Below are 22,553 nucleotides of genomic sequence, written 5' to 3' on the forward strand. Positions count from 1 at the left end.
GATCTGCCAAGTACTTAACCTTATAGTCTTGTTGCCACAATGTTGTGGGTTTTCTTTGAGTGAACTCTGAACGTGGCCCTCAGGAGCAGCCACCCAGCTTGTCATTTTAATTTGTCACCTGACTCCAGATGTTACCATCCAGCTTTTAATTTAACCTTTTTAATTTTAATTTTGTGTCCTTGTCACTGATCGTTCCCACTCTGTTCGGGGTAATCTATGCTTTTAACCTGTGGTTAAATTCAAGTTGCTTTCTTCTCTTTTTTTGGTTTCACTGTTTCTTGAGGTTTTCAGGAGAAATAAAATCTGAATGCATTTATTAGTTTTGTTAAAGTTGGCAGAAAAAACAGCAACAAAAGATGTTGAACCTCAATAATCCTCGTGTTTATTTGTGTCCAGTGAGTGCTGTAGAGCTGTTTTCAGTTTTTACATAAAGTTTCTGTGACACGAAAAGATGGATTTCATCTTGTGATGACTGAACTTCTTTGGTCTATGAGACATTCCTCCAGTTCAGATAAGATGGACCCTTAATGTCCAAGTAAACTCGAGTGCCAAATGAGTTTAGGAGAATAAAAATATGCAGAGATACTATAGTTGATAAAGTCTTAGTGGGTTTAAGTGATGATGGTAGCGTCCGTGTCGCACTATGATGGCTAAATAATACAGCGTATGATTTCTTTTGAAGACAAAAGGTTAAAGAGGTCTCGTAGGAGAGCACCAATGGGAGCCCTTTCCAGTGCGTCGCAGCGCGTCGGTCCCTCCCTGTCTCCATATTGGCCCAGAGTGGGATGAGAGGAGGACAAATTAGACCCCACCGGCGCAGGTACATCAGAGGTAGGCATGGCGAGTAGGTGGGGTCGCTGCTGTTCTGCTGTCCGGAGCAGAAAGCTCCGGTAGATCAGAGCAGTGCGGAAACAGAGGTGTGAGGAGCCGGTGAGGTCTGACAGGAGGAACCGAAGGATCGTGAGCACCGAGCAGCGCATGGTGAGTGAGTGATCTGTGCCGTAACAGGGTGTTCTAGCTTTGGATCGACAGGACTCTTATTTTTGGGGATAAGTGAATGATTTTCGATGACTGGAAGAGGCGTTTATCTAACCAGGTTGCAGTGAAGTCTCCGTGCATCCACGGGCTATCATACAACTGAGTGAGTTTCTAAGTTGATTTAAATCAGATGAAGCAAGAAAACGTCACATAACCATACAAAAGAATGTTTTTAAGATTTACCAGTGAGTGAAGTAGCATCAGGCTGGAATAGAAGCCTGCAGGAGAGCTGCAGGTAACCAGACCAGCAGCAGCAGCAGCAGGTTTAAAGGCACTGTTTGAACTCTGTCCACTTAGTGCTTAAGTAGGCTGACATGCATCACTTTGCTTGGCTTTCAGTGTAAACCTTGTCTCCTGTTGCATGTCAGGGTCACAACCTCTGGCTCTTTCTTAAACCTGCCTCGACCCTTGACACATTCAAGAGTGACCAGATGTTTTAAGATGACTGGGAGGAATTTAACCTGCAAGGAAAATAAACATGTTGAAATTTGCAGATTTTACATCTTGAAGTGGTAGCTCAGGTTTACCTTGGAGCACATCTGCACACAAATCTTTTAACCACCTAACGTTATTGTGCAGTTTTGCAACATCAGATTGGGTGTTTTAATTCACTCTCCTAGTAGATAAATGTTATTACCCACTGGAGGCTAGGGCTTTACTTTTCTGTGTGCGTGTGGTTGGCAGCTTGCTTGTGCAGCACACTCCCACACTTCAGTGCATACCAAGGCATTGTGAATTATACTTAGTTGTGGCTTTTAATCAGAGTTGTCACACTGGGGGGAGAAAAAAAAAAAGTTTCCACATTTGTTCTTCAGTTGTTCTAAAAGTGGCCATTTCAGGTGACTCACTCTGAAATAATTGAAACTGTTGTGGATGTCTGTGGAAGAGACACACCTCCAAGTACAGGTTGGTAGACCTTTGGAGTTTGTATGAAGTTGGTCCAAAAACTAGCACTCCTTCTTAATTATAGACCGCAGAGCAGAGACACTTTCCAGCCTGCCAACCCATTCAAAACAGAAGGCACATCCACGGCTTAGGCCTTCCTTCTTTTAAAGTGGTTACATTTTCAGGAATGTCTCAACCATTTTATTTTTAGATGTATCCCTGCACATAAGTACTTAGTAGTATTAGAGTAAGTTTTAGGCTAATCATCTCAAGTCAAGCTTTGGCATTATTGTCATTGCTGATTTTGATCTTCAGTGACACACTTTGAGTCTTGAAAATAAGAGGGGAATATATAGATCTTTGATTAGTGGGTTTTTTAAGTTTAGCTAGAACCAAACTTCCAGCCAGGCAGAGCAGAAAGGTGCTCGCTGACAGGCAGAAAGTGAGGAAAGCCAAGAAATGAGGGGTAGAAGGATCCTGAAGAATGCTTGTGAAGAGGGAGCCAATTTTGAGACAGGTGTGTGCGTGTGTGTGTGTGTGTAACGTGTGTTTTATATGTAGGCATGCATGACTGCTTCCTCTTGCAAGCATGAGTGTGTGTGCAGCGTGCACCCGTTCAACACTGCGCCCCCCCCTGGCAGTAATGAAATCTCTTGTCTTCGCGACGTACCGGCGAGTGCACAAACAGCATCAATGGGCCCCGGTGATGTTTATCAGACTGCGGCTCCTCAGACGGCCACTGCATGTCAGCTCTGCAGATCTGTATCGCAGACACACAGACTCCTCTTAAAGCTCCTGCCAGCACACAATTCTATCTCTGTCTTACAAACACACACAGCTTTACCTGTAGGGAGGGTTTCACTGGCACGTCCGTCCTCTTTAGCCCACCCCAACACACACACACACACAGAGGATGTTCTGGCCAAGTTTATCAGCAGCCAAAGTTAATCAAACCTTATCTGCAGCTCCTCAAGTTCTCATGTGTACGCAACAATGTACATACAGGATAATGCAGGGGCTGTTGATAATCCTTGATTTAGGTGTCAGACTAATAGAGTGCTTAACCTGAAATTATATTGTTATGTGGTACCTCTCTGTAAGTGAATGTGATTTAATATAGTGGCCTTGGATCAAGTCTTATCACTGTGAAGCCTATAATTGTTTCAGTTATACACAGTTTTTGTTGCCACAGTTTTTAAGGCCATACGTATATATTGGACAGTTTGGCGTCAAAACACATTAATTGGTTTAATATTAGTTAATATAGTTTAATGGAATCCAAAAAATGTAACATTGCTGATTTCAAAGAGATGGGATTACATTGCAGAGGTGTATCAAATAAACACTTTATAAATGAATGATTTTCCTCTGGAAGTCAGATGTGGTTAGACCATCATATTCCTAAATGACAAGTTTATTCAGACCTGCGAAAAGATAAGTCCTGTCCCACATGCGGCACACTAACCATCTTTTTTTAACCAATCTTATCATGAATGGGAAAATGAGGAACATATATTAATAAAGTGGAAATCCACTTGATCACAAGCTCTGTCACAGTGGGTTTGAAAAGCAGGAATGTCCTGATTGACTGAGCCCACCTGCCGGGTGAACACACTGATGATCCCACATAAAGGATGTACAATCACATTTTTACAGCCCTCATTGCATACACATGATCCTGCACACTGGTCTGAAGTTAGTCGTGTGTGGGCAGCTCTGTACAGTGAAGCGTGTTGTAGCACACGTCAGTGGGCCAAGTTGTCATCAACAGACATGGAGTTTCTGTGAAAGGTCGGGGCTTGAACCACAACTAGCTATGACAAGCAGGTAAGGGTGAGGCAGGGGTGCTACCTCACCACTAGACTTACCTGATCAAGAGGTTAATGTGGCCTGCGGCTAACGCCCATCATTAACTGTTCGCTCAGGTTACACTGGACTCCACCTCTCCCCTGTGCTTTTAGCTTTTACCCTTCCAGATTGTGAGCCACATTTTTCATTCCTGTCAAAAGCCTTCCTGTGGAAATAATAAAAAGACAAACATTCAAGGTGAAAACAAAGTAGTATGTCAAACTTCTTGGCTCCTGCACATTTGTCCATGTTTCCCAACATAGGGGTCAGGACTCCTAACGGGTACCAAGATGCACTGGAAGGGTCACAAGATGATTAAAGGGATAAGAAAGAAAAAATAAAACTCTGTTTATTTCATCCAACTTCTCTATAATCTTTGCTTTTTTCCACGTGAACTATTGGATATATTCACCCCTTGAGGCCTTCAAATGAAACGGTACATGATTAAGTACTCTCATGTCCACACTGACGCCATGGCCTCTGATACGGCATTACAAGCAATATTTCGCTTCATTTTAAGGGGTCCGAAGGTTGGCAACGACTGCACCCTCCTGTCTCACATTTTTCTCTAACACTTAACTCTCCCACCTCTCCTCTGCTCTTTGTTGTATTTTGTTCCCTTGCTTTGCTAAGTGTGCACCTTTGCTTATCATTCCAGGTGTCTCAACATGAACCCTGATATCCATCTCGCCCTCCTCTTAACGCTGCTGGTTCTTCAAGGTCGGTTGATTGATTTTATTACTGTTTTGCATTCAGTTTCACTTGAGGAGTGCCTTCTGTGCCTCTCTGGTATTCAGAGCCTTTAGATCAAGGACTGTTCTGAGTATTGTTTTGGAATTTTTTTTTTTTTTTCCATGTACCCACATCATTACTAATGAGCACTTAAAAATCAGCCTTAGCATAAAGACTGGAAACAGGTGGGAAAAGCCAGACTGGCTCTTGTCCAAGGGCGCTAGGTTGTGTTTATGAACCCAGCACTTTAATATGAGCTGTTTCAGGATGTAGTGTAACGCTGAGATGAACGTTGATATGAGACAAAGTGTATGTTGATGTGTATACGTTTTTGCAGAGAGAGAATGTAGTCAGTGGAATATCCTTGCAAATGCAGTGATGAAAATGTTCAGTCTGCCAGCATTTGTGAGCATATTGTAGATGTAAGTCTGTGCACTGCACAGTGGAAAATGTATGATGCTTGACTGAAGCTCCTCTAGTCAACCTGAGACTCTTTACAAGATATTTTACTACTTTAACCTGTCAAGTCTCTGGTGCAGAGGAATTCCCATTATCCTCTCCTCAAAGTGATTTCCTGCCTCCTGTTCCTTGTTTCCAGGCAAGTCAAATTTTGCATCGTTTTTATAACGCATCCTCGGCCATTCTCTCTCGGACCGGAGAGTGTCGGAATTTGCCTGAGGGAAGAGGCGGGAGTTGTGGGGCAATATACTCTTTGAGTTGTTTTCAAAAATGACAGCTTCAGCTCCATCTGAAGTATTTATTAGTGGCCATTTTAACACTTTGAACTTGAGCAAACCAGACTGCCTCGCGTTGTCAAGACGCCGCCCTCCCCCTTTTTCTCCGCTGCTGACAACACAGATAACATGTTGCAGTGCTCCATCGACTCCATGTAATCCAGCCTGTCAAATTAAATTTCCCAGATAGGCAGAAGCTGATCCTAGTTTTAATGTCTGATTTCAAGGGAATTTTCCTTATTTCTCCCAGACTATGGTGGGAATTAAGCCAACTAGACATTAAAGGTACACAGTCATTTTGCTTGAGGCACTTGGCTGAATAGAGACTTATTGTTCGGAGCAGCGGGGCCCCACTGACCATGAGAAAGCAGCTTGCCAAGACCCGAAACTTTCACTGTCAGGAGGGCTTTGGGGCTGGACTGACACTGGAATTAGGGGTAGATGAAAGGGTCAGGATTGAGAAAAGGTGGGAGCTGAGGCTTTGTGGTGGTGCAGGTGGTACTTTTCTTAAATGATGCACGATGTCCATTTGGATTTTACACTTTAATGTGCCCTGGCCTCACCCGCTTTGCTCTGTTCCTCCAATTAACTGACTATGGAAGACTTTCTAGAGGGATTTATTTAAAGAGAGATGTGAAGTCAATGGCTCTACTTTTTCAACAAGTTTACGTCATATTTTAGCATTAAACTAATTAATTGCTTTTATTGTTATTATTTATTATTGCATCATACAATAGAAAAAATAAAAAAAATAATAATAAAAATAAAATTACTATTTATCTTTTTATGACTTTTTTTACTGTCATTTTTGTTACTCATAAAATGAGTTACATTCAAAAGAGAGAAAAAGACATTAATGTCAACCTAGGCCTATACCTATTTTCCCTTCCTGACCCCCCTCTGGACAGCTGCAGCAACAAACAGACTGGAGAGAGCTGGAGGACAAAGGCAGTGTTAACATTAAATTGTCGGATGTAAACGCGTCCAAATTTCTGTTGAACTTTTGCACATTTCTTTGATGTTTCTGCCCTTCTTTGTTCTATTGCTCTCTTGACATGCAGAAGTCACAAAAAGACGCAATCGCCTATTTCAGCTGATTAGCAGGCACTAAATCAACACGAGGAGGACAGCCCGAAGTGTTACAGCTCGGCCCGCCGAGAACAAACTAACGACTCCTGCATTCTGACTGAAGAGAGAGAGACTGTGCCATTCAGAGAGTGGAATCTGTTTAATATGTGGAGATGCATGTCTGTAAGATCACTCAAGCCCTTTGTCTCTGTGCTGGACAAATGCTTCTCTGACCCCTCTGGGTTACCAGGGACGACAAGGCATGTTCACATGGGTTTCTGAACAGGAAATGACACGGCCCTCCCTCTCTCCTCTGTGCTGTACGTGTGCCTGAATAGAGCAACGTCCTTTCAATTAATGGAGTGAAAAGAATGGTTTTCTTCACTTGTCATACTTAATTATCCATCACAGAAGGGGTCAGGTGGGAGTGAACTGTATTGGCTTCAGGGACAGAAGCCAATACTGTTCAGTTATATTTTACTTTTCTGAAGGCTCTAATGATGGTAGATGAATTACACACTAAGCTCTAAGCAGATACAGTTATCACAGAAAAGAATTGAGGTTTACATATTAGTGGGATCATTTGCTGAATTTTAATTTTAATTTACAAGAAAAAAACAAAGATGAGAGAACATCGTGGATTTTATAAAGCTCATGTTGAAACCACTGTTTTGACATATTAAATGAGAGCACAGGTAGCATAGACACATTTACAAACCAACTTTGTGTGTAATAATTCTTCATTGTAAATTCAATCACCCGTGAAACATTGTGTAATGACCTACTGTATTTGAATATTATACATTGTCACCATGCATGCATGTGTGGATGTTTGACTGACCTCTGTGGTGTTTGATCCTCGCAGTCCAGCAGGGCACCTCAGTGCAGGAGATCCAAACCAGCCATGAAAACATCGTAAAAATCAACTCTGCTGGAGAAAGTGAGTACCACAGCTCAGTCAGAGACACTTAAATCAGGGAATTACTCATTTATAGCAAAAGGTTATTCAGTTAGATTTGTAGAAGAGCCTCCGCCCTTTAAAGGAGCTCCAACGGTACCTGAGCATTAATGAGGATTTCTGTTGAGGACACATACGTGAAGAAGTGTTGCTTAAATCAAAAAATACCAAAATCTCAGCACATGAGATGGAGACCGTAGTGGTGGTGGAAGGCGCGCTGACAGAGAACGGCTCTGACATGAGTGCATCAACAGCGTAACTGTAAAACCGTCCGTAAATGTGCCGGTGAGGCTTGAGTGAAAGTTTGGAAGAATCCTTTAAGATGGTGGGTGGCCTTATTAGCCCAGAGTTTGGGCCACAGGAGAAAGGTGACTTTCCCACAAGCGGACTGACTGACTGACTGACTGACTGACTGACTGACAGACAGACGGCACACTGTCTCTAATGTGATCAGGTGCACATTCTAACATGACAGCAACACTGCTCATTATTTATGCCACTGTCAAGTACAAACATGCTTGGGAGAGAGAAAAGGAGTTTTTGCCTGGTAATGGTTTTGTGAGTGCTGTCCTGGGAAAAGAAAGCGGAGCTCTGGCATGCTGAGCTGTTTTTCTCATTAAGTCAGGGTGTTATTTTCATCTGGTACAGCCCATTTCATCGCCACATTAATCCCATATTGCCCACATACAACAATAGAATAGGAAGTCTTTTCCAGGAAATGCTGAATGCTGATGAAAATGAATGAGTTTGGACCCGCATCTTTATCCGCATATCAAATGTGTTTAGCTCTGTGTGCGTGTTTTCATTGGAAGTGATGCAGTGCTCAGCAGCCATGGATATCCTCTTCCTCATGGATGGTTCTTACAGCATGGGGAAGGGCAGCTTTGAGAGGTCCAAACACTACGCAATCAAACTCTGTGAGGCTCTAGACATTGGAGCAGACAAGGTTTGTTTTCTTTCTATTTTTGTTTTAGTTCTGTTTCTCTCCCTCTTAGGGATGTTAATAAATAACTCCTGAGTAAAATTAACACATCAGATAGAGAGCAGGATGCGGTTCTGTGCTCACGGAAAACCAGAGCAGCATTGTGTGTTTTCTGTGAGTTGAACAGATCCACCTCCACTCCGTTTGAATAAGTGCGGGATTCAGCTACTCCACTCATTTGATTTGTTCTGGTTAGCACATACTATTTACCTGCACATTTGTTTGTGCAAGAGAAATATAAAATGTAAACTGTTTCTACCCTGCTGATATTAAGCGATTTTTGTGAATTCCCCGAATAATACAGGTCAGTAAATAATGCTTTTTTTTTTTTTTTAGGACAGCTTAGTTTAGTTTTGTTTGTTTGTAAAAGCAGCAGATAGGTGTCCAATGTGCTCCAAGCTCTGTGGATTTTTTACACTTTTTACTTTTTCTCTCCCACTGGCCCGTGTCAACAGCACCCTGTGCTCCAGGATCTCCTAATTCATTAAGTAACTCTAAATATAACCATCCAGTAACCTCCATACTGTAGAACAAAACCTTTTAGTAAACTAAAACTAATTATTTTCCATTAGATTTTTGAGTGTGCCAGCTGCCTCTGAGGGTGGAACAAACAAACCCTGTGGCACACCCGTGGCTTTGCCGTAATCTTAAACTGTGTGGCGTTCCATCCATGTACAGGTACGAGTCGGCTTGATTCAGTTTGGTTCCACTCCTCGGCTGGAGTTCACTCTGGACGCACACACCACCAAAGAAGGGCTAAGAAGGCACATGAAGAAGGTTTCTTACAGGTGTGCTTCTGCTTTCATTTTACTCTCCAGCAAACAAGGTTTTGGGGCACAAAACACTTTGTTGTTGTGTGATTTGTTGTGGATAATAGGATGGCAGTAGTTCTTACCAGTCCAGAGAGAGAGAGAGAATTGGGTTCAATAGAAATCACAGCCATTTCCCTATTAATATTCATGCATACTCTGTAAATGCACAGCTCTCACAATTCTCAAGAGTGGTTTCAGAAGCATAGCCAGCTTGAATGAGTTTGCAATAATGGCAAAACAGAGAGTTAATCAAATTGACAAAGGCGTATTTATGTGTCTTACAGGTTACATGGCTGGTTTGAGTTAAACCTAAAACACACATGCACTCATAGTCAGAGGCTAAGTCATACAAATGCTCCCTGCAAAGGAAAACAAATTAATTTCAGATTAGAGGGGCGCACCACAGGTGGTCACTGGATATTGGATAAGTGCATAAGCCGAGAAAGAGGAGGGTAATTTGGCCAAGTGTGTGTGTGTAGTGTTCACAGCATGCAAGTAAGATTTTGGCTTTGCCATCTGGTTGGAAATGGCTACCCGTGTTTTGAACTTATTGGCTGTCACATCGTCTAAAATCAAATTAAGACCTTAGAGAATTCAAGTGCGGCAGTACACAAATGTCGGTTGATGTTTATTTGTGCATTATTGGTAATGCATTGTTTTGAATTATTTTATGAATAAATTGAATGCACATTTCTGACAGCAGTGCAGGAGATTAGTTGTTGACATATATCTGTGCCAGGGAGCTAAGACCTAAAATTCACGCCTGGAGGCCTTTGTGGTTTTTGTCATATTGTCTTGTAGTTTCAGCGCTCCAGGCAAACAGAGCATTGCTCTTATGGCTGGAAAAAAAAATGGGAAAGATAATATCCATCTATCCATCAACACCTTCACCGTATGTCACCGATCTTGTTTCAGGAGTCTTTTCTCCTGACAACTATGAAGCTTTTTGAACATGTTTCTTTGTGTCTAGTGGGAGGACTGAAAGAGGCTGACATTTATGTCTTTTTGAAAATATATAAAAGGGTTTAAATAGGTTTCTTGAGCCCTGGGGTGATGAAATTTAGGCAACACTCACAATTCCACGTAGTCCAGTCAGTCCAAGTTCAAGAGCTAAAAGAAGAATCCACCTAAAATTGATCTGTGGTTTACTTTGGCAGAAGCATGCAGTACACACTGTGATTGTTCTGTAACAGTTTCAATATTGCTAAAACAATTACATAAAAACCACACTATTTCAAACTCTGACCTCCCAGGGGAGGCAGCACCCAGACAGGCCTGGCTCTAAAGTACGTGCTGAGGAAGGGTTTCCCAGGCGGCCGTAACTCCTCCACTGCGGCCCAGATCGCCATCCTCTTGTCAGATGGGAGGTCTCAGGGCAACGCGGTGCAGGCGGCTGCACAGCTCAAAGAGACGGGGGTGGTCTTGTTCGCCGTGGGGCTCCGCTACCCCAGGTATGATGGATGGTTGGACAACGGTGATCATTGCTTGTAACAACCCATTAAACTGCTTTATTTTGTTTGCAATGCAGTCTCTGAAAAAGGTTTTGCTTCCCAGGTGGGAGGAGCTACATGCTTTGGCCAGCGAGCCGATGGAGAGCCACGTCTTCTTCGCCGAGCATTTCTACGATGCCGTTAATGGCCTGTACACCACACTGACCACCTTCTCTGTCTGCAATGCCACACCCGCAGGTTGGATTCCTCGACTTTTTCACTGGAGGCGGTTATGACCGCTGCACACGCTAATTTACCACTTACATCCACTTGTTAGATTATTAGTTTGGTGTCACAATGAGGAACTCATTTTAGTTGCATCCTTCCCCGCCTCCCGCTCTAACTCTCTTCTTTTGTGTTGCTCTTTCCAACTCCTTCCCCACTTACCCCCTTCCCTCGCTAACACCCTTTCCCTCACCAATCCTCCCGTCTCGTCCCCCAGGCTGTCAGGTGGAGGTGTTTCCCTGTGAGAGGAAGACACTGGAGACAGTGAAAGAGCTGCAGGGGAATTTCATGTGTTGGAAAGGCTCCAAGGGGTACTCTGCATACACGTCTCTCTGTCCATTCTACAGGCAAGTGTATGTGAATGAATGAATAATGCAGATGTTCTTGTTGTCTTCCTCACCTGAAGTCAAAGTGTGCAGTAAACATGCAGAGAAAACCCCCGATTGACTGAAACTGGAAGCACCATTTTAATAGCCATACATATATATATATATATATATATAGTAATGATAGACGCACCGCAGTGACAGTCATGGCAGTCATTCTGGGTCAGACCGGGGTGGAGAAAACAAATCTGTGAAATTGAACCAAATATGCAACACATATCTTTCATTGTTCAGCGAACCACAAGACTGGTTGTTAAGCAGGGAAACTCCCACATGTTAATGTGCTGTGTCAGTGTGAGGGTGTTAATAAAAACAAGGAAGTGTAATTCTGTCAGACCCTCCCAGAGTAAAATAAACTGGCCTTTGACAGAATTAATTTCACACCACATTGCAACTTCACCACAGTGAAAACGCCAAAGGCAAAGTTTAGCCCCACAGAAGCCATCACAGCTTTTCATTTGATCTTCTAGTTGTCGTATTTCTCCTGAGTGCACTTAACCGCCATGTTGTTTTTGTTGTTGTTGTTTTTTTTTTTTGTTTTTTTTTTACAAAACCTAAATTTACACAACAGCACAAAATGGGAAAAGCTCATTGTTTGTAATCATGTCACAGTAATGCCAAAACGTCATCAATTTGAAAATGGAAAATTGCTTTTACTTGAGAGAGAAAAAGTAAATATTGCTAAATATGCTTTTCAAGCTAACAAAACAAGTGAATTTTGTGTTGAAGGTACAACAAGGTGTACAAGAGGCACCAGACAGTCTGCCATCGGACCATCTGTCCAGGTAACAACACTGTCATTTCTCTTTCTTTCTCTCTCGGATGATGTGTATTTGCGTGTGTGCCTGTTTGTGTACTTCCTGACACTCTCGCTCGCTCTCCACTACACTGCAGATCCCTGTGACTCTCAGCCCTGTTTGAATGGTGGAACATGTGTGTCAGAAGGTCCAGAGGGTTACCGCTGCGTATGTCCACCTGGCTATGGAGGAGACCCACACTGTGGTCTGTACACTGTCTGTAGTCTTGCTGAGATATTAGCATCACTCCACTGACTGCACTCCATCTCATTTAGGTGATGTCTAATCTTAAGACTATAAAGCATGACCTAACTTGACCCTCCATCCCTCCTCAGCTCCTGCATTATCCCTGGACTGCTCTGTAGACTTGCTGTTCCTGGTAGAGGGCTCTGCCACGCTCACACTGGAAGGCTTCCTCCGCCTCAAGTCCTTCTTGAAGCGCTTCCTGCAGACTGTGATCGGGTCGGACAGCCCCAGTAAAGTTGGCCTGGCGGTGTTTGGTGGAGAGACCAGAGTCGAGGCCCAGGTGGGCAAGTTCAAAGGGGACCTGAGAGGTCTGCTTAAGGCTGTGGAGGCACTTCAACCAATCGGCGGCGAGACCCAGGCGGGCCAGGCGCTCCGCTACGTCACACGTCACGGCTTCGTGAGCATGCCGGTCTTTGCTGACGTCTCGGATGATCTGCCCCGCGTGGTGGTGCTGCTCACCGCCACGCCCTCTGTTGACGAGGTGGTGGAGCCCTCTAAATATGCACGAGACAGAGAGATATTCCTGATAGGGGTCGGACCTGACTTCTTAAAGGGACAACTGAATAATATCACAGGAAATCCCCAGAGGACCATCACCTACGCAACACCTGAGTTCAGTGCCAAGATCCCTGAACTCAAGGCTAAGATCTGCAGTGTGGATACACAAGGTACTGACTGGCACAGCGACACAGCACTTTTACTTAAAGGAGCCCTGTGGAGTTTTCTCAAACAAGCCAAAACTTATGTTTACATTCAGTTTTGGTTACCAAAATGTATACATAATACCTAATAAAATATCCGAATTGCCATTAGGATCCAGTCATTCTAAATCTGAATAACACTTATTATACTTATGATATATAATATATTATAATATATTACTTATTTTATGGTCATTTATTTTGAGAGGGAAAAACTGAAGGCAGAACTGAAATAAATTATATCTAATCTTTAAAATGGCCCTGTTCTGGCTACCATGTAGATTAATTAACCCTCTGGAAAATAAATTGTGTTTCAAGTAATACGAATTGTCTCTATATTTTTTATTATCATATTTTCTATATATATTTTTTGTTTTTCAGGTTGTCTGGGCCAAGCAGTGGACCTGGTGTTTGCTCTGGATGCCTCAGGCGGTGTCGGCCGTGATAACTTTGGCACCCTGCGTGACTTTGTGCGCAGCCTCTCAGTCCAGTTCGACATCAACCGCGACGTGGCTCAGGTGGCACTTGTGACCTACAGTCGGAGAGCCACCACCATCTTCAACCTGGACACCCACGAGACCGGTTCTGCCATCCTAAAGGCTGTAAATGACGCCAGCTACATGGGTGGAGTGGCCTCAACCGGCGCAGCTTTACTTCACATCCACTCCAATGTCCTGACGGTGTCCAAAGGCGCTCGGCCCGGGGTCAACAAGGCCGTGGTGGTGGTGACGGACGGTTCAGGCGGGGATGACGCTGCAGTTCCAGCTCAAAAGATAAGAGACAATGGAGTGTCGCTGTTCGTGATCGGTATCGGAGATGTACAGAGAGAGAAGCTGCTGCAGATCGCTGGCTCAGAGGAGCACATGATCTCTGTGCCGTCTTATGAGGATCTCAAGTATTTCGAGGATGTTCTGGTGCAGATGCTGTGCTCAGGTGAGAATGTAGGAAAATACCTAAAACCTTCTCAGGACAGCTTGTTTTGATTAAGAACAAAAACGTGATCCGCAACATATTGTTTGTGAAAAGGAAAAAACAGACAGAAAATGCTCAGGTAGATGTACAAATACGAATTTGCAAACATTATGCTATGGTAACCAGCTGTTTTATGTTTTATGATCAATTTCTCACAATTAGAGGCTAAAATGCCGGTAAACCTGTGCAAGCCCAACCCATGTATGAATGACGGGACCTGCATCCTGTCAGGAGGGAGCTTCCATTGTCGGTGCCAAGGCTATGAAGGACCACACTGTGAAACAAGTCAGTGGCTTTAATGTCTTGTTTCCACCATCCTGCATTTCTTTTCCTTTATGATAATTTCACAGCCCTTATTCCTTCCTATAGAACCTTTCTTCTTATCCGTCAAATCTATCAGTCAAAGCTTTTCATACATTCATTGTGTGAGTGGCTTGTGATTGACATTGAATGGCTACTGGAGTGAGTGTCCTTGCAGTATATAAGTCAGGACTTCTTGTGTGGTTTCTGCGCAGAAAGCAGCAGGCCTTCATCCAGAGGAGATCGCCCGAAGCCTGCTGGTCTCAGGAAGAAGAGCAGGCAGAAGAAGAGTCACCAGGAGCTTCTGCATCACTACAAACTGCACCGCAGGAGACATGCTGCCTGATGCGACCATGCGCACACAGAAACAGGTCACTTATGGACACTTGAGTACCAGAGATGTTTGCAGCTACACAATGGAGTAAAGGGAAAACTAATGCTACTGTTTCAATATTTAAGCTTGCACTCAACTTCAATAGATGCCTTCAAGCTATCTTTCTATACTGCGGTGTCCATTTGTTCTTAAGTTTGTCAGCCATCACTGTGCCTACTGTGTAATTGTCTGAATATGGCTGCCTTGTCTATTCAAATATGTAAACATTTATATTATATTGTATATCTGTGTCATGATTTTGTTATTTTTTTAAATGTATAATCACAAAAACTTTCTTTCCTCCTTCCACCCAAGAGAAAAACATCAAATTTGTGCCAAAAAATCCTCAGTTTTTATGTGTCGGTACAATATTTTGGCATGTTTTTTTGTTGTTTTTTTTTTTACAATGGGGCCCTCTTAGATTCACTCAGCTGACTGAAATCTTTTAGATGTCACTGATGACCAAAATTATCCCATAAACTTATGTATATATGTACTTCATTACTTGGTATTTTTCTAAACTTAATTTTGAGGAAAAGAGGGAAAAAAACTTGTGATGGGCCAAATTCCATGATTTGTCATTTCAGCATCAGTAGAAAGTGTTTAAAGTATTTAAAGTGTAGAATGATTCTACTTGTACAACAGCTAACAAGCTCTAAAATGGGATACTTGAAATGGTTATTCATTTATATGATTCCATGTGAAACACTTTGATAATAGGTCTGGAAAATGTTTTCAAAGGTTCAAACGACTCGCCTTCATAAATGCTTTATTACTTCATTAGTGAGAAGTGACTGTGTTGACTTGCATTACTGCTACAGTGAGACGTAAGTCCATTTTCAACAGACAAGCTGGGAAGATGCATGTAACGTTACAAGGCGTAAAGAGACATTTTTATAGAAAAATTTCCAGACAGCATTTTTGTCAGTACATTTTTATTTGAATAAAAAGTGCATTTTTAGCTAGCAATACAAGCCAAAAGGCTGAATAATGGTGTAAATATATTTACATCTTGGCTACCAGCATATATGAACCAAGCTACAATCTAGATTGTACAAAATGGCCAATTTTGTAGAGGGATATTTTTCTGTTTCCACCTTCAAATGTTTGGCTGTTGTCAACATCGAAACATCCCATCTGTGCATCATTATCAGGAACAATTGTTAGACTGGCCAAAATGCTACTACATCACTCACCTCCCTTTTGGCATTGAAACTAAGATTATCCAGTGATATCTGAAAGGATGGCTTGTGCATCTCTCTGATTGGCTCTTTACAGTCATGGCTAGGAGTTGATGAGGATGAAGGATCCAGAGATGGGTGGATGAAGATTAAAGTGTCTGGTCTGCTAACTCTGCGCTTCCTCTCCAAAGCGGGGCCAGTTGTGGGACAACCGACTTGACTGTCAGGAACTTGTGGATTTGAAAGGTCAAAGAGCATTCAGATTTCCTTTTAGGTGGTGGATTTCTTCTCCCACTCCTGTAAAAAGGGATGAAATGTAGGTGTTTTGGCACAAGACAAGCATAATTTTACTTACTGAAGTACACACTCTTGTGCTGCATTGAACTTTAGTCTTGCAGCTTTGGTATCTGATCAATTAAACTCTTAAATTGTGATCCATGTTTCAAGACATAAGTCAAATACCTTGTTCCACTGAGGCATGTGTGTAAATCCTTAGTCTCACCTTAGCTTTCTGCAGGACTTTGCCTTTGGTGGCCATGATGGAGGCAGGTCTGTTCTTCAGTGCAGAGGCAGAGTTGACTGGAGAGGCCGGGTCTGCACTGACGTTGCTGTTGAAGGTTTGGGTTGCTGATGATGATGATGATGATGATGATGATAATGATGATGTTGATGATGTCTGGGGAGCAGGTGCGGTTGCTGCTCTAGGCTGAGGATAAAATGAGAGAGGCAGTTAGGGACTGAAGCTAATCTCCTGTGTTTATCCTCCATGCCCTGACGAAGCCTTTGTACTTGGTGTTAATGGATTCTGCAGACGGTGTTCTGACATTTACACCAACAAAGTCAGTGCACTGACCGTGGGTGTGTCCTGGAGGCTGCTGTCCAGTGTAGTTCCCAGTGTGAAAGGCCCCGACTCCACCTTCCTCAGACTTTCCTTCACTTCTACCAATCGCAGCTCCACCTCTACCCTGTGCCGCTCCGCCTCCCGACACGCCTCATCCTTCTGCTTCAACAGGGCTTCTAATGAGGCCTGCTGCTTGGGATCTGAGGATAACACACAGCTTGTCAGTCAAGCAGGTCACTGTTGTCATCACAGCAGCAGTACGCCACAGGAGGTCAGGGGGGTGTACCTTGGCAGGCGCTGATCTCCTCTTTGGTTTCCCTCCTCTCCTTCTTCAGATTTGCCAGAGCGCTCCTCACCTCCTCCCTCTCTTTCTCCATTCGATCGCGCTCATCGATGTAGCGCCGCATGTCTGCCTCCGTGCGGTTTTTGCCCAGTTTCACCTCGACTGCACCTGAACACCCTGGGAATTAACAATATTATATACATTTTAGCAGATAAAACAGTATCCAACATTTATCTTGACATTTGCCAAGAGTGCAAAGAGAAATAAAACAGCAAATTTCAATTGTAAGAGCCATCTGAATTTCACTATGAAGCTGTGCCTCTGACTGCAAAGGGTGCAGCTTTTCACTAGAGGGAGCCATGGTGATGTAACATTACAGAAAAAGGGAGCCAGTTAGATCTCAGTGTTAAGGAGAACAATAATCACAACAGCTAGTCACATTCTTTTAAGGCCGTTTTGTGTTTAATGCTTAAAACGTACTTTCCACATATCTTAAAAAGGTGTTTGTGGAAGTGCTCATAGTGATACCAATGAGTTTGACATGTTTGCAACATTGGAAATACAGTGACATTTTGAGTGTTGATACTTTTGTCTCTTTTAATACAAGACCCAGCAACTCGATTGTCCCTGTTTTTCTGTCCTCACCTATGGTGTGGGCCTTGGGCCGCAGGGGTTGAGGACTGTGAGGGAACCCAGCGGCGGTCTGAAATGTTGGGCCTTTCTGGATTTGTACCCCGGAGGAGCTGAAGGCCTGTGGGATGGCCAGGGTGGTCCTTTTGGGGGTCTCCTGGCTTTGGGATGAGGTCTTGACTTGTTGAGTTTGTGGCTGCGGTGAAGTGGGAGTCAGGGGGCACTCTTGTTCTGGCTTGCTGGTAGCAGATGTTGAACTTGTTCCATTTAACACAGGTGTTGGCTCTGGCTCAGTACGGTTAGCTGAAATTATCTGAATGAGTGGATGAAGTATAGAATTACACGCATCAGTACACAGTGATCTTTTGGGTTTTAGAGCTATTCACTCCAAATACATGAAATATAACATTGATATTTTTTTAAAATCCTTTTGACTCACCTCATTCATTTGAGATGATTGGTCCTCTACTGGGACGGGGGAATGTCCAGAAGGTTCTTTGACTGGGGGGGGTTTAGCCCCACAGGACGTATGGAGGAAGGAGCGCACAGGGACAAGGTCCAGGTAAACCCTGTTGTCAGCGTCCTGTTCTGTTCCCTCTGAGTCCTTGGAGTCCTGCGTGCATGTTTCATGTTGTTCCTGAGGGTTGTTGTCCTCATTGTCTGGCAGGCCACTCTCTTCAGCATCCTGTATTACACGAGCGTAGGAAGTTATGAGGTGGAAAGTGGCCAGATGAAGTGAGTCCATGTAAAAACAAAACTGAAATGTTTGTCTGTTACAAAGAAAAACACTACACACCCTAACTGTTACTACTTAATTCATGTCTTACTAATAAATTGTAAGAAGTAAGTAAGAAGAAAACTTTCAAGTGAGGAAACCTTACTTAAAAATATGAGTGAGAAGGAACAATCCCAGCATGCTTTGAGGCAATGTATTTGTGGACACAAGTTAAAGTTAAATTGTGTTCTAAACTATCACAAATGTGACTTGATACATCATTAGTGTTACTAGTCGTGAGCCTCCTGGACCCCCCTGGGCTAAATAAGGATAACTTTTTTTGCTTCTGGTGTTTTTTTTATTGAGTGCTGCTTACTGAGCATGACTCATGATGACATCAGCATGATTAGCATGACTTTATAGTCAACCTAATGATTTCGAGTTAAGTATACTCAAGTTCACTGCCATGGCATGAGCTGACTAAACAGTTTTTTTTTCAGCTTTAACAACTTAAAATCAATGATACACTTTACATGGAAAACTTCTATGAAAGTGAAGTCAATGTATTACAATTCACGAGCAGGCGATTTTACACCAAATCAACATGAGTTCCAGTTGTAGAGTTGACTGAAATAAAAACCTGCTTCTTTTCTGACCCCTCTGAACATGATTTAACAGGTCTGACTTCATGTGAAAAGTCAACCAGAAAACAATCAGTCATTGATTATTTGATGAGTTGACTGACAGGAAAATTAATTTGCAACTTTTTGTTAATCGATTGGCATTTATGTCATTTTTAATACAAAAATGAACTGGTTCCAGCGTTTAGTTTTATTTTTTGCTTTTGGACTGTTGGTTGGACACAGAAAAAAATAAATGGCAGATTAACTGATAATGAATAAAAAATAAATACAATCATATCTAATCATCTATTTCAAACATTTTTTCCCTTTTTTAATGTGGTAAATTCTGGCAGAGTGTTTTCTAAAATAAACTCTACAAACCAAACTAATGAGCCACATTTCTCCCAGAAGGATGACAGAAATAATCAGATTTGATTCCCATCACCAGTTGAGCGTGTCCACTGTGATAAACGTCTAGTAGAAAATATTTTTCCAAACTAAACAGATGGTCAGGAATACTGTATTGATATTAGAAGATGATCAGGTGTCTCTGTGTTTTCAGTTCTGGATAACCTTCAATCAGGAGCATACCTCTGGATCCGCTATAGACGCCACGTCGTCATACAGCTCATCAGAGTTGTGAGGGATGGAGGGTGGGGTGTCTATGTAGGTGTTTGGCTCTGAATACCTCCTCTGCATCAAGCTAGAGAGACACGCAAATACACAGAGAGGTCTCACTTAAACATGATGCCTAAGTATGCATACACCAGTGAGACCAGTGTCCCTTAAAGTGGTCAGAAGTGAGGATCTTACTATAATGAAGTTTTGGCAGCACTGACGATGCTGGAGATCCTCTCTGCATTGACGTAGTCGTACGTCAGCTCCTCGGGGTCCGTCTTGTTTCCCGTCTGTGACAGCAAGAGGCCGAGCCAATGGCCCATGTCAGCGGACGTTTTAGCCTGAGGGAGCAAAAGAAAGGAAAGAGTGGGTCAAAGTGCATTAAGTACACACCACGCACTTGCAACATCATGATTTTAAAACCAGCTAATAGTTTATGTTGCGTGCCATCTGTCCCTTTGTGTTAATAAGATGATTGCTTCAGTGCACATTTCCAGCAGTATTTTAATATGCAAAATCTTTTAAGAAATGAAATGAAATGAAACACGCATATAAAAACGCTCTTTTCAATAACTGGCCTATATTACACCCACAATAAGACAGTTCCATGAAGAGAAACAACATGTAAACAGCCCATTATTCTTTTGGGAGATTCAATAATAATAGAACCTTGTTGAAATTTGTTTTGGTAATCTTGTGGACCAAGGAAGTTTCAAATTGTGAGATTAGTAAAAACCCATAATGAGAAAAAAACAAACCATAAATGTGTCAGATGGAGCCCTCAAGGCTAAATATTAAATTCCATTGCCTATGAGCAAATGTGCACTGTAGCAGGGTGGTACTGGAAGCCTAATGAAAAAGGGCGTAGCATCAGTCCCCCAAATCCCAGTGCGCCCACACCCTTCACACACACACACACACACACACACACACACACACACACACACACACACTCATACACACACAGACCAACCTTATGTGCACACATATATTACATAATCTAAGTTTGATGTCAGCAGAAAGTGATTCCAAATGAGGTCGTGTTAGCGTTTAGGATTCCTTCAAGTAGTCCTACACCATTTCTGTTTTGGAGAAACGCTGACATTTGTTTTTTCTCCAGACATGTTAGACTTCTGGTTATTCCTCGGAACAAGAGTGATGCTGAAGTAAGCTCTCATCTGAGGCAAACATGAATTGAGGACAGGAAAAGTAGTGCAACACCCTAGAAATCATGGTCAAGTCTGAGATCCAGTGCGACACCCCGAACCAGCTGCAACCATTGGAGAAATATTTGTATGACTAAACAACTACAGTTTTTTTATGATCATTATTATTATTTTTTAATGCTTTCATTTATTTTCAATGCTGTAATTGACAGTGTAAGAAAGACAGGAAATACTGGTGCGAGAGGGGATGACATGCAGCAAAGGGCCACAGGACAGAAAATAAAATCCACTGTGGTGAGGACAAAGCCTTCATGGTATCTACCAGGTGAGCCACTGGGGAGACCCAACAACTGTAATTTTCCCCAGCATTTACAGTCATAGCGCAGTGAAACAGCTGGATTCAGCTCTAATATTCAATATCCTTATAAACCTAAATCCAAAACACATGCAGGGATGTTGCAAAGCAGCAGAATAGACAGCGGTCGTCTACCTCTAGGGTTGCCAGTTGTGCGCCGTCCATGTTGATCCTAAAGGAGTACAAGTGCTCCGGGCTGGGGTCGGGCAAAATACTGCAGCCCCCCAGGGTCACAGCTGGCTGGCTCACTTTGTTTTTGTTCTTGTCCTGGTAAAACCATAGCTGCCCGTTCTTTATAAGGCACCAGCAGGTCCGCCATTGGCTGTTCACCAACACGTTGAGGTAGCCTGACAGAGGAAGGAAAAGATAACTTAATCATCTGCTTATTAGCACTGTGCATGAATTCTTAAGCAGGTAGAGATGTAAAGTATTTACATCTCAGCTTCTCATCCTGTACTGTACTATATTATAACAAATTCCATTGGAAAATACTGTCATTTTTCGTCTGGCATAAAAAACCTACACATAGAGACCTACAGAGAGACCTGGAGCTACAGAACAGAAGGTTACTGTGTCAAACGATGGGAGCTGCATGCTTCTCTCTGCTCACCTGAGATGTCCACACATTTGTCCGGGCTTTCTAACGAAGAGGGTTTTTTCTTGCCGATGTTCATGAGGTTGCTGAACTTTAAACCTGCGCCATATTTTTTCTTCACTGAAGAGGAGAAGAGAAGAGGGAGAAGAATTCTTGAAAGACTTTTTTTTTGCTATCAGATACTCACAGCAGCATCATGTGCCTAAACCCATATTCTGGATTGAAAAATAAAAAGCTAAAGAGTGACTCACCATCTTTGTTTTCCGGAGTCTCAGCATGGCCGTCGGTGCTGCTGCCGCTCTCTGAAGCCCCTGAGTGTCTCTCACTCAGCTCACCCTGGAAGTTCATGTCAAAATTTTTGCCATTTAGCACACATGATAATAAGAGGCACAAGAGGGATGAGTGCTCTCATTCACAGAGGTTCAAAGTCCCTGTACCTTTGTGCAAATGAGCCGTGGGGAGTCAGTCACAGTGTGCTGGGAGTCACAGTTTTCAGCTGGCTTGGGGCTGATCTCCTGAATCACCTAATGAACAAAGAGAAGGTCGATTAATGTCGTATCAAAATGCTGTAGAATACCCTTTAAAACATTTTTGTCAAATCGTATGACTATAAAAATCTGTCCTTCAGCAAATTGACAACAAGCAACAAGTTGAGTGATGATACTGCTCCACACATGGCTTACCCTCAGCCACTGCTCTGTCTGCTCCTTGCTCTGCAGGCCCAGCACGATGGCCTCCCCTCCTACTGGAATGACCTTCAGCTTGTGCTCTTTCCTTTTCGGCTGCTTCTCCTTGTAGACCACAGTGCAGCCCAGCAGACTCACATCCAGCAGAGGTGTCTGATCCTTGGAGCTCTTATAGCACTGAGACAGGCACAGGTAACCCTGACTTAACTTTGTGATTGTACAGGAGCTGACTGTAGGCTGAACACTTCAACATGGACGCTGTTGTAGAGCAGTATGTTTATGGTAGCGTACGGCATCTTTAGAATGAATTATT

At 42.9% G+C, this 22,553-nt stretch overlaps 2 protein-coding genes across 2 annotated transcripts in view; one reads left to right on the forward strand and one right to left on the reverse strand.

Annotated features, from left to right (window-relative positions):
• The first annotated feature begins 4,439 nt into the window (after positions 1 to 4,439).
• vwa2 (von Willebrand factor A domain containing 2) lies at positions 4,440 to 14,692 on the forward strand. Its single transcript, XM_070851628.1, has 13 exons — positions 4,440 to 4,491; positions 7,171 to 7,245; positions 8,076 to 8,209; positions 8,924 to 9,033; positions 10,311 to 10,508; positions 10,612 to 10,745; positions 10,990 to 11,119; positions 11,888 to 11,943; positions 12,053 to 12,160; positions 12,291 to 12,869; positions 13,284 to 13,835; positions 14,037 to 14,159; positions 14,390 to 14,692. The coding sequence occupies exons 1-13, from the start codon at positions 4,440 to 4,442 to the stop codon at positions 14,518 to 14,520; spliced, it is 2,382 nt and encodes a 793-aa protein (XP_070707729.1). The 3' UTR covers positions 14,521 to 14,692.
• A 785-nt stretch (positions 14,693 to 15,477) lies between these two features.
• Positions 15,478 to 22,553, reverse strand: part of afap1l2 (actin filament associated protein 1-like 2) — a 37,703-nt gene continuing 30,627 nt past the window's right edge. The window contains exons 7-19 of the mRNA XM_070851627.1: positions 22,238 to 22,417; positions 21,992 to 22,078; positions 21,806 to 21,890; positions 21,570 to 21,674; positions 21,095 to 21,306; positions 19,634 to 19,779; positions 19,412 to 19,523; positions 17,922 to 18,167; positions 17,498 to 17,795; positions 16,856 to 17,029; positions 16,582 to 16,769; positions 16,231 to 16,434; positions 15,478 to 16,025 (exon numbers count right to left, since the gene is read on the reverse strand). Of these exons, the coding sequence (XP_070707728.1) occupies positions 15,999 to 16,025; positions 16,231 to 16,434; positions 16,582 to 16,769; positions 16,856 to 17,029; positions 17,498 to 17,795; positions 17,922 to 18,167; positions 19,412 to 19,523; positions 19,634 to 19,779; positions 21,095 to 21,306; positions 21,570 to 21,674; positions 21,806 to 21,890; positions 21,992 to 22,078; positions 22,238 to 22,417 (2,064 nt within the window). The 3' untranslated portion in view covers positions 15,478 to 15,998. The remainder of the gene's footprint in view (positions 16,026 to 16,230; positions 16,435 to 16,581; positions 16,770 to 16,855; positions 17,030 to 17,497; positions 17,796 to 17,921; positions 18,168 to 19,411; positions 19,524 to 19,633; positions 19,780 to 21,094; positions 21,307 to 21,569; positions 21,675 to 21,805; positions 21,891 to 21,991; positions 22,079 to 22,237; positions 22,418 to 22,553) is intronic.

Source organism: Pempheris klunzingeri, chromosome 20 (genome assembly GCF_042242105.1).
Source record: "Pempheris klunzingeri isolate RE-2024b chromosome 20, fPemKlu1.hap1, whole genome shotgun sequence".
Classification (NCBI taxonomy): Eukaryota; Metazoa; Chordata; class Actinopteri; order Acropomatiformes; family Pempheridae; genus Pempheris; species Pempheris klunzingeri.

What these genes read in the sequence shown, in the direction of transcription:
- vwa2 (XM_070851628.1), top strand. Translation starts at nt 4,440, where the DNA reads ATGAACCCTGATATCCATCTCGCCCTCCTCTTAACGCTGCTGGTTCTT. An exon ending in AACGCTGCTGGTTCTTCAAG is followed by an intron (nt 4,492 to 7,170) that starts GTCGGTTGATTG and finishes TGATCCTCGCAG; the next exon opens with TCCAGCAGGGCACCTCAGTG. An exon ending in AGGACCACACTGTGAAACAA is followed by an intron (nt 14,160 to 14,389) that starts GTCAGTGGCTTT and finishes GTTTCTGCGCAG; the next exon opens with AAAGCAGCAGGCCTTCATCC.